This window comes from Lissotriton vulgaris, chromosome 7 (genome assembly GCF_964263255.1).
Source record: "Lissotriton vulgaris chromosome 7, aLisVul1.2, whole genome shotgun sequence".
In the NCBI taxonomy this organism is placed as follows: domain Eukaryota; kingdom Metazoa; phylum Chordata; class Amphibia; order Caudata; family Salamandridae; genus Lissotriton; species Lissotriton vulgaris.
The window spans coordinates 1,425,567,501-1,425,579,537 of NC_141695.1; the positions used below are offsets into that span (position 1 = coordinate 1,425,567,501).

Genomic DNA, 12,037 nt, shown 5'->3' on the forward strand with positions numbered 1-12,037 from the left:
GCCCAGCTTTTGAAGTCTCCTTTCAAGCCTATTCACAAGGCAGAGTTGAAATTGCTCTCCTGGAAGGTGGAGCTTCTTCTAGCTTTGACTTCAGCTAGGCGTGTGGGAGAATGGCAGGCTCTCACCATTCAGTAACCCTTTCTTCAGTTCAAAAGAGGAACAGTGATTCTACTTACTAACCCAAAATTCATACCTAAAGTTCCTTCGAACTTTCATTTGAATGAGCCGGTAATTCTTAAGACTTTTTTCCCTCAACCAGCTACTCAGGCAGAGAAAGCACTTCACTCTCTGGACATTCAGAGGTGCTTAAAGTTCTAACTTCAATGAACTAAAGACTTCAGAAAGTCTTCTCAAATGTTTGTGTCTTTTAATGACCCTCGTAAGGGTTTTTCCCTTTACAAGCAATGGATCGCTTGTTAGATTACCAATGCTATCCAGTATTGTCACAAGGCAGCGGGCAAGCCCCTAGAAGGTCGAGTCTGTGCTCATTCCACGAGGGCGAATTCTTCTTCTACAGCCCTCTTGCTGGAGTTCCTTACCAGGAGATCTGCCGTGCAGCGACCTGGAGCAGTACCCATATGTTTACAAGGCATTACTGCCTGGATTCTGCAAAGCAGAGTGACACAGCAGTTGGCCAAGCAGTCCTAAGGAACCTCTTTCAGTAGTGGTGAGCTTTCACTTTCATCCCTCCTTCCATGTTACTGTTTTATCAGCTCTTGCACATTTCTGAACCTCATATGTTTATGTTCTCTGAAGTTTCTAAGTATGTTATTGACCATGGAAAATGTCATTATGATTAATATGCAATGGCTTTCTTCTTGGTTTAATATTAGTCATGGTTCCACAAAATGTGCTGATAACTGCTAGCTACTCTGATACAAGCATGGGAATCTATGAAAGTTCCAATACTGGAGTAAGAAAACTAGTTACTTACCTGTAACTTTGGTTCTCCAGTATTGGAAACTTTCATAGATTCCCATGCGACCCACCCGCCTACCCTGGGAAAGCTCAGCCTCTTCCATCTTCAGTGGTATTAGTTACACAACGGCTACGAAAATCTGAGGTTCTGAGCCTCTCTCAGGAGGGTTCTAAGGGGTTAGGCTAATCTGATTGGTTGTTCATTTTTTTTGTCTCTTTTACAAAAAGAGGTGGATAGGTTGCAAAACAAGAATGGGCCTAGGCCTAGGTTCTGTTTTGGTAATGATTTCTATTTCTATTTTATGTATACCGGGGACTCCCATTCCGACGACGGGGAATGATACAAGCATGGGAATCTATGAAAGTTTCCAATATTAGAAAACGAAAGTTACAGGTAAGTAACTTGTTTTCTTAAGCTTGTTATTTCCTGTAACTCTAAAGTGCCTGACACCGCTATGTTGTGTAATCATGACACCATGTTCCTAAAGGATAAAATAAACAAAGGAGACATGGTCCCCACCAAGATGTTCCCACTTGGAGGTTAGTGTCTTCAATGTGCAAGGTCGCCTACTGCTGGTTAGACAGGGACAAAAACAAGACCTGTTTTTGCTTATACCCTTCCATTGGCAGAGGTAAGGAGCCAAAAATGTATTTAAATGATGTAGGAGGCTGAAAGATGTTTGTTACTTAGGCGTATAGGCCTCCTGATATAGGACATGGAACTGAAGTGCAACTAAGTGGTAATGTGTCTACACTACATCCAATAATCACATTTGCTCTATTTTGTTTCAAAACGTTTGGTTTCAAAACCCAACTGCTGTTCCTTAAACATTTCCAAAAACTTGTAAAGAAGGGTCTTGTTATCTGAATATACCCTTTCACACACACACACACACACACACGCACACACCGCGCTCTCTCACTTTCTCTTTCTTGTTCTTTCTCGCTGAATGCAAACTTATTGACTCGTCACTCTCTGTTTCTGCCTTTTCTAGGACTCTTGACCTCCGCATTGGGAAGTTGGTGTCGCGACTCAAACCCCAATTTTGTGAAGAGCCAAGGCGTCCACAACCGTGCTACATTCCTCCATGAGAATATCCAGACACACTGACCGCCAGGACTCCCTCCTCGACAGAGAGACAAAAAGAATTAAAAACGTTTTAATATTTCCTGGGATCATAAAATGTGACCTTGCAAAGATACTGCAAAGCTGAGGTCGCAATCTTTTTGAGAGAAATAACTCATAAGAAAAGAAAAAACCCGTACCCCATTCCGGCATTGCCTGTTCAACCCCCTGTTCAGCGTTTGAGTGAGAGGACAGACCATCACACAACAGCATTACCTTAATGTGGGTCACATATGCTACCCACCCTGCCGCACGGAGTAACACTTTGCATGCCGCATTGGATCTGGCCACAGGCTATTAAGAATTGTATTGTGAGGAACAGATGGTGGTTGTCATGTATATGTGTGTGTGTGTGTGAGAGAGAGAGAGAGAGAGAGAGAGAGAATCTACTTTGAAATGCAAAGGCCAACCATCCATCTCTCCCACTTCCAATAATTCCCTATTATTTTCCTGGCTAAAGGGCAGACTAGGTTAGTTTCACTAATAAGGTCATCAAGCCACTAATCATTGCACTTGAAGGGAGGAAGGTTCAAGAAGCCTGTGTTGAGGATTTGGAACAGATGGTCTGAAAAAAACAGTTTAAACATCAAGTGGATCTCATGCATTGCAACTTGCGTGTCAGTAGCCTATGTAAAGAAAATATATTTTTTTTCACCAATATATTAAGCCTTAAAGTTGCAGCTGGGTACCATAATACGATGGACCCTATGATATCACGTTGTTGAGAAAAAGGCTAGTCGTACACTATGCTGGACTCATTGCATCTGAATGTTAACGCACTGAAGACATATAAGAAAGTGTTCTATCTTTAGAGAAGGAGGCTGGTCACGGTTATGTTGGTTACATTTGTTTGGTGTGGGGGGGGGGGGGGTCCCTTTTCTTACCTTGCAGAATTACTGATCGAATCCTGCAGTTCCCACATTAAACTTAGCCTCCTAATTTAGATGCATAAGACCTATGGGTAACAGGATGGAAACGTCCATTTTGAGTCTTTGTGGTAGTCTGCTTTAAAAAAGCAACTCACTTCTTGCGCTCATACAAATACACACCCACTGGATTATGCCTCTGCATTTCAATCAAGACTTCCTCTAAGAGACAAGCTGGTCAACCTGCACTGTGCCTGCATGGCTGAATGCTTGAGAGGAATAGATTAATAATGCAAGACGTTTCGTCTATGGGTATCTACCGGGTGATATGTGAGGGTGTGAAAAGGCAAATCGTACACGAGAGTAGATCTTTACCCTGTATTGTAACCATCAAAGTTCCTGGTTGATCTACCTTCACTGTGATCACCACAGTGTCTTACTAGCATGCCCCGAACAAACAGATTGATTCACAATACTGTGCATTTGTAATTCTGTATGATGCACGGCTGGAAAAAGCACACTGATCTCAGAACTTGGTTGGGTGTATATACAAAGTAGAGTAGCATTTGTTACACAGACTGGCTTGCCCCAGATTATTGTGACACTCTATGTTTAACACCGTCCTTAGACCTAAAGCTGAAATAATTCAACGGGCAGTCCATACACCTGTGAGGCAGTGTTCCCTGGCACTGACAGGATGATCCTACACAGTGGCAGATCTCTACTTATCTGGTTACATGGCTGAGAGAGATAGCCTGATGAACAGACAGGTAAGTGTAGAGTGTTCAGGTCAAACTTGCTGGTCGTGCTCCATCAGGACTTGTTCTGTATGGTGTAACCTGTGGACAGGGTGGTGACATGGTATACCAAGTTGATATATCTGTCAAGAAGCACTGTCTACAACAACGTGGTGAAGGTAGAGACTACCCTACCAACTATAATGGGCTATATCTGTAAATATATGTTGTGAAACTTTAGCAATCAAAGTTTATAGGCATTTAAATTCCACTAGTTCATCTGATAGTAGGAACGACATTAGGAAATGCATTATGTCTGGGGTTCCCTAAGAAGTGGCCTGCACCACATCTGTTCTGATCTACAACGGAGTGTGTCAGTCTACAGAATTATATGCTAATCCAATGAAGTGGTCTGCATTCAGTTCTGGTGACCCGGACAAGCAGCGTTCCGCATTTGTTAACAAAGATATCAATGTAAGAAGGTAAATGAGTCCTACGAAGCACTGATTAGAAGCATGGTACAAGTGCTGAACGTTTAATAATTGGTAGATGCATCAGCCTTTCTTTTGTGATGCCTGTTCCCTTGGTGAAGATTGTGTGCAGGAATAAATACCTGAAATCTTACCTAATGTGGACACTAGGCATGGGGAGCCATCAGATCTCACCTGGCAGGGACAGAACAAAACATAAAGAGCCATCTAGGCTCCCTGGCTGTGTAGAGCAGGGGTCTCCAATATTTTTTGTATTAGGAACTACTTACTTTAAATGAAAATCATCCTGAGCTACTAATAGCAGTGTTTGGCTACGAATATTAGTGTTGTAATAGTGACCATGGCAGACAAGATTACATTGGAGGCCACCTACGCAAGATTACCAACAGTGATCACCTCGGTACATCAGGCAGGGTAGCTGGCAGTAATGTAAAAAGCCCTTTTTCAATTTGCAATGCCTTTACCTGGGTAACACATGGCAACTGCAATGCCCCTGGCACAAATGTAATAATATTAGTAATAGTGCATGATTTATTACACAAATATCACATTTATATATATATATATATATATATATATATATATATATATATATATATTCTTTCATACCATGCTCATACGATAGAAGAAGGCGCTGACTCCGTGAATCTGAATACAAACTTTTATTCTTAGATCAGTGTCTGCTTAGACGCGTTTCGGCGTTGCCGCCTTGTTCACTATATATATATATATCCATTATTTGCAAAGACCAGCCTTTGAGTTCTGAAATTACACACATTTTCAACCAGAACACATGTTTTTCATACATACATTAATTCAACCAAACATAGGCTTCAAATTTAGTAGGCTGGGCTGCACGTAGTGCTACTTCCAGATAGCTGGAGAGCTACCGGCAGCTTATAAGCTGCTCATTTGAGAATCCTGGTGTAGAGAACTGCAATGCAAAGATTGTCTTTGCACTACTGTGGTGTAGAGTTGTACACAAAGAAGTCACCTGAGCTTTGGTGATGAGCAGGTTTGCACAGAGGGCTTTCTGAGCTCTTGTGCATCATCTGATACACTGTGTGGATGCTGCTCCAGCTACCAATGTGATCTTATAGTACTGATTCTCCTTAAGAAAGAGATATTCTTTTAATGCAACATAGTGGTCCTACAGCCAAGACTGTTCAGCAGCCTAAAGCTATTTATACAAATATTTTGCCCAAGCCATGCATTCTCTCACTACAATACTTTGTACTGATTTAATATATATTCATATGCAAATGGGGCGGTATTTCATCCCAAAAAGGATGCCTCAGTAAAAATTGTAAATATTCACCCTTTACAAAAATCCATTTTCAACTGATCGTCATAAACTCCTTATTAAGTTGACAACAACAGCCATAAAAGAACACAGAGAACATTACATAAAATCATACTTATATAACACATACGCATAGAATATATACAATTTAAAACCCAGATAACAGTAAAAACAAATAAGAAGCATCCTGTATGCAGCGATGCAATGGTCAGTCGGGTCTTGATCGCCTTGACATCAGTGCTGCTCTTAAAAGACAGGAAACAGCTAATAAAACATGTTCATTGGGGAACGTCTGCAGGTACACAAGAGCAGGGTGTACTTAAATGAACTTCAAGGATTTCAATAGTGGTGCTAAAAACTGCTTTCTATACCTCCTAAAATAATTGCAATACATTACAAAATGTAAATTGTCCTACGGAGACCTATTGTCACAACCGCAGGGCAACCTAAGACCAGGTTTTACCCATCCACTAGGTGAGGCCAGGAGATGGTGTAATAAGTTAAATCTGCACTAAGTAATGTTCCATACCCCGAACGGGTTTTAAAAGATGTATCCCCTATACAAGGGTTTCAGTAGCTCAGACTATTCCCTGGTTAACAAAGCCATCTCAAGGACCAGCACCTTCACTCTCTTCAATTCCCGGGGCGTCAGTAAGTGGGGATCAGAATATAAATCTGCTTTCCCTAGAGAGGCAAAAGCTGCCTTCACATAAGCTATCCAGGGGATTCGATGTGCAAGGTCAAGGGACAGACAGTCTGAGAGAATCAGTCTGTTTAAGATTTAGATCCTCCTTCGTCCAGATCTTAACCCAACACAGCAGTGGGCTGAGGGCAAGTGTCAGCTAGATACCTTATTCCAAGCTCCTTGTGAACTGAGAAGGCTGGGGTGCAAACACCAGATTATGGGAGTTTAAATTAGCACCAAGCTCTAGCCCCATCCTGGAGTGTGTGAAATGGAGCCTCTTCGACAGCATGCATTTGGGTTTAAATATGTCAGACGCTAAATGTCTTTCAAATAAGTGGCAGTTAAAATCCCCCACTTACATTAACATCCTCCTACCAGTGCAAGACTTCATCAGGGAGTTCAGGGCCATGTTTATACGATGATGGCTGGAAAACCCATCAGGCCCAGCCCTTTTGTTATAGAAGTTAACTAGTACTATTGGGGCGATACCAAGCACCAATATCTTTAGCCCCTGCATCGTCTGCGATTCCCAGAACAAATCCGAGTCAGGCCGACTCCGTTCCACTGCTACGAAAGTGATCAGTCCCTCTCTGGCCCTACCTGCCATGGAGGGCACTGCGGGGGGAAAGGAGGTCTTGTAACCTTCCAAAAAGAAGGTGTTCTTCACCTCCCATGATTCCTGAAGGCAAACAAACTGACATAATTTATCAAACTGCACCCAGTTGGGATCAGTGACTTGGCTAATAATACCACAATATTCTCAGCCGAGGTGGCCGCTAAAGGGGTGGAGGGCGTGGGGAGTGATGGGGGTGAATGGATGGTCCCCAGTCAGTCGCACAACTCAAGACTGCTCAAAGGGGAAAATCTATTTGAAAGGCTCGGGGATGGAGGCTGCTGGATAACTGAGCAAATACTATTACGAGAACCCTGCGCCTGCCATACCTGGTACCTAGGAGGGTGGCAGACCTTTTCTGGGGGAGAGCTAAAATGCCAGGTGGATCAATGAACCTCAGTGGAAATGAGGCAGCCAAAATATGTTCCACAATCGAAGGTTGGTTTACATTTGCCACCACGCAGTTCCCCGCCTATCTCTTGCTGTCCACACCCACCCAACTTACACTACGAACCATGATGATTGACTCGGAGATCGCAATACCAACATGTAAATGCAAATTAAACCAGTGCACAGTGCTATCAGGCTTATTTCTTTATGGTACACCTTGTGGGTCAGATGAGCATGTAGCACGGTCGGGTTCAGGCATCTGTTACTATTCTGAGTCAAGAACAACGTAATGAAGGGAAAAGCTACTACACGGACTAGTTTACAAAATATACGTTATTGTAACTTGAGTGATCACAGGTTCTAGGGATGTTAATCCTATATATTTACTTGATAGGGGACCAGAGGCTAGCAATTTAATTGTGGCTGTAGATTCCAGGAGTTGTTGCAAGGCATAAGTCCTTGATCTAGTCTCCAGGTATTCTCCAAGATGTGGTCTGCACCAAATTGGTCATGATCCGCAACAGGGTGTGTTTCTGTATAGAGTTGTAGACTAGTCCAATCCAGCAATTTGCAATCAGTTCAGGTGCTCCAAACCCTCAGCCTTTAATATTTGTAAACATAAACAAGACAGCCATGTCCTCTCACTTTCAGATATTGATTCCTATTAGTGTAGGGATTGTTTCAGACCTGGACAAACTCATCATTCTGTTGCTGGAAATGTTGGTGTAGCTTCAGTGAGGCTGGATAGATAGAAATGCCACTGTGAAGTAAAAAATAATGATGTTTAACAAACCTTAATCTGGCATATTCTAAAGAAACATATCATGACAATTTATTTTAATTTTTACCCAAAATCCATTTTTAGGAACCTGTGTCATTAGCCTCAACACAATTTTCCTTTGACCTAGTATTGCCGTATATATCTTTCAGTTTTCTTTTTGTCAGTCTGTGTCTCTCCTTCCATTGAAGGTAATTTGGGAGTAGCTCTGGATAACAAACTTGGCTGATGTGAATATGGTTTCTTCACTTGTAAGATAAGGCGGCCTCTAGGGATTCTTCTATATGGATGCGCTTCAGAGTTATGTATATTATATATAACAAAAAAATAACCAAAAAAAAGCCAGAAAAATCATGATACTCAATAAGTCCTTGTGCTGGTGTGTATGATGATGTTTTTAAATTATGTGTCGACTGACTGTGGCATTCCTAGTAACATTTGCTCTTCACAAAAGAAAACATAGACAACAGACTTTATTCTCTCAAAATCAACAGAACTTTATCACGGATTGAATCTTCTAACTCCCTTTGCCAGGTTGACATCTTGACTTGGATGGTTGCTATCAAAGGTGGAGCATCTGGCGAGGATTCGCAAGGAGGGGCATGGGCATGCAGGCCCTGATCTCTCCACTGAACACTTCTCAGCCATATCAACTGTGAAGTTATAAAAGAGAAGATCTTCAGAACTATATAATAGACTTGTTCAAGGAAAGGGCGCTATGATCAGATTGTGCTGGTGTCTTGGTTTCGCTGGCGCACTATATGAAGGGAGTGAAGCATGGGACCACCACGATCAATGTAAAAACCTCAGAGATTACTATGGCAGGGGCAGCTTCCAGAATACCCTTGCAGCAAAATTAGTAAGTGCTCAAAGGCTGTGGAATTTTCACACACTCAATCGTATGCGGTGCACTCAACAGCACTGAGGCATACACAAGCACTGCAATCTTTTTGTGATACATTCTAGATAGGGCAGCTCATCTAGAGGGAAGGTTTCTTCATTTTGATGCCTGACTGTTGTTAATCAAAAAGAGACTCCAGGAAAGAATTGTACCTTTTCCATGTTTATTGTGAAGGATGCTTGTTTCCTGGCAACGTTTGTGGAGACTAGTAAATCAGATGTGTATGGGTTGTGGTTGTGCTGAGGCTGCCCTCCCGCTGTCTCTTAACCCCTTTGATGCTCATGACGAGCTCAGCTCGTTATGAGGCACGGTTGAGCTGTGCTGATGACGAGCTGAGCTCGTCATGAACAATGGTAAATCTGCGAGTGCAGCACCGGGGGGGGGGGGGGGCCTCTAGCAGCCAAGGTGTTAACAATGCAGATGACAAATCTGTATCTATCCTGAAAGCTTGACATGTGTTTGAGTTGGTCCCCATGCTCCACTCCCCTATTCTCATCTAGCTGGCTTTCGAAAAGTGACATGTTCTAAGTTAAGAGATGTATGTGTGTGTGTGTGTGTTTGAGGCCAGATGTTGGGATCTGAAGAGAATGCCAGTGAGTGTTAGGGAAGATTGTTAACAACCTGCAGCTTTCATCAGATGCCAGTCTGAGATTGCATGAGTATTAAGAACTATAAAATTGCACCTTACCAGCCAAATGCAATGCCACGTCGTCCCTTCACTCTCTCCTCCCCGGCTCCCGTCACATCCCTGCCTCCTTATGTTCCCTTCAACTTCCCTTTCCCTCTCAGTGCTTGGTGATGTATGCGTGTGTGTTCACTGGTCTTGTATCCAATAAAAGTGAAATAAATGTGTGGTACCGATTTGTCCCTCTATCTTTTTTATTTCTCTGGCTGATAAATGTGCCTCTGGCGTAAACAGAACAATTAAAATTGGAATGATTTAATTGGTATATTTGTAAAGTGCATGAATGACCAGGGGCATCTTGGCGCTAGAGTTGGTAGAACAGAGTGATTCTGGTATGGGATACAAGCTGACTCAGTTGGCAAAGAGTCAGGTTTTTAGTGCCCTTCTAAAAGACATAAGCGATGTGCTGTTCTTTATTGTGATCGAAAGAAGATTCCAGGTCTTAACTGTCCCTAGCAGGAAACTTCTTCCACCTCAGTGGACCTGCTTGAACTTAGGTGTTTGTAGAAGTTTTGTATGAGCTGATCTTAAACTTCTGGCCGCACATACCATTTCAGATGAGACCTCAAAAACGGAGGCCCTATGCCATGTAGAGCTTTAAAGGCCAAGCATTGTGATTTACATTTAGAGTGCTTGTGCCATAACTTTGTGATATCAAGATACAGCTGCACTCACACATTCACTTCTATGTCTTATTAGTTTACAGAGTTTCGCCAAATGCTGCACACTTTACCATCAGGGGTGTTCGGTGGTGCTCCACCACTTATGGACAGTCACTTCATCATGTTACACATGTATCATCTACAGCAACTTGGGTAATTTAGGAGATGCTAGCTCAGCCTGGGTGTAGTTTTCAAAGTACCTATTGCTGCCCTGAAGTTCCAGATTAAACTGTATTTAGAACATGTGAAGGCACGCCAAAAAAAGTAACCATTTTATTAATAAATTTAATTTTCTGGCAGTCTTTAAATTCTTCATTATTCTCCAATGTTCGTTCCTTCAGTAAAGATATTCCAATTTCTGAAATACAATCCCATTCCATGTCACTTTTTTCAGACATAGTATTTCATCAGCAAGGATTTCTCAGTTCATGAAATTCAATTTGATTCTGTGCAGCATAGTTCACATGCAGGCATGTTTCCAAGTCCGAAACACCTTTTTCAAGCCTGCTTACAAAACCTTTGTCTAATCGGTGGATTAGGTGCCACTGTAATCAGCATTTTATATGTGACCTACCCTGACCTCGAAAGAGACGGTCGCTCCACCCGCCGCGTGGCTCTCCCTGAGTACGCCCGGTGCCCCTCGCTACCACCGCCTGCCCGCCGCCGCCCCTGAGGCAGTGACTCCTGCTTCTCCGGCTTCTCCTTCATTCTCTGTGCCAGCTCTTTGTATTGTTTCCTCCCCTGTGTGGTGCCCCTGACTTGTGTCCTGCCTTTTTCCACTTGTGTTTTTTGCCTTTTCTTCGCTTGTGTTTTACTGTTTTCTGCTTTTTCCCACTCCCCGATCCCTGCCGCTGCTCCCCTGCGGCCCGCCCCCCTTTTCTCTCTGTCCACTCTCCCCTTCCCATTCGCCACCCCGATGCCAACGTACCCGACAAGCATACGACGCCGCCAGCCTTCACACACTCAACACATGCCGGAACCCCGCCTGCTACCTGGCCACCCCGAACCGCACCCACGGACCCTTCACCTGCCAAGAGTGCAAATTCACCAGCATCCGTCCCAGGCCAGCACCCACCAAGCCTACCACCAGCAAGAACCACCTCAAGTGCATCCTGCTCAACACCCGCTCCGTCCACAGGCACGCAGTCGAAATCTGGAACCTCCTAGACACAACAGCTCCGGACGTCGCCTTCCTCTCGGAAACCTGGATGAACGCCTCCTCAGCCCCCGACATTGCCATAGCCATCCCGGACGGCTACAAGATCACCCAGAAGGACCCCACCAACCAAACCGGAGGAGGCATCGCCATAGTCCACAGACACACCATCCGCATCACGACCAGCTCGGAAGACACCCTCACAGCCGCCAAACACCTGCACTTCCAGATACACACCGACCCCAGGACCGCCCTTAGAGGCACCCTCATCTACAGACCCCCGGGACCACGCACTCTATTCAGCGAAGCCATCGCAGACTTCATCAGCCCGCACGCCCTCGCCTCCGCAGACTACATCCTCCTAGGAAACCTCAACTTCCACCTAGAAAACAACAATGACCGCAACACCACCACCCTACTGGACATTCTCGCCAACCTCGGACTCAAGCAACTAGTGAACACCCCCACCCACTACGCCGGCCACACGCTTGACCCCGTCTTCTCCTCCAGCAAGCACATCTCCTTCAGCCACTCCACCGGACTCCACTGGACAGACCACAGCTGCGTCCCCTTCCCCTTCAAGAAAACCACAACCCACCACCACCCGCAACAGGCCCCCCGCAGAAGCTGGAGCAAGATCACCGCCGACCAGCTCACCACCTCCCTCAGCCAGAACCCTCCCACCATCACGACGAACCCCAACGAAGCAACCCGCAACCTCGCACA

The 12,037-nt window shown here is 44.2% G+C and overlaps 1 protein-coding gene and 1 long non-coding RNA gene across 3 annotated transcripts in view; both read left to right on the top strand.

Moving 5' to 3' along the window:
• The window catches only part of LOC147705755 (band 4.1-like protein 1), a 644,658-nt gene extending 641,958 nt beyond the window's left edge, over positions 1 to 2,700 (top strand). For both annotated transcript variants that reach the window (XM_086932199.1, XM_086932200.1), the window contains one exon: positions 1,914 to 2,700. In XM_086932199.1, the coding sequence (XP_086788325.1) occupies positions 1,914 to 1,922 (9 nt within the window). In that variant the 3' untranslated portion in view covers positions 1,923 to 2,700. The remainder of the gene's footprint in view (positions 1 to 1,913) is intronic.
• Positions 2,701 to 4,855: 2,155 nt separating this feature from the next.
• Positions 4,856 to 9,669, top strand: LOC147705756 (uncharacterized). The gene is made up of 2 exons (XR_015297606.1): positions 4,856 to 9,066; positions 9,214 to 9,669. It is a non-coding gene; the product is annotated as an uncharacterized LOC147705756 (long non-coding RNA).
• The last annotated feature ends 2,368 nt before the right edge of the window (positions 9,670 to 12,037 follow it).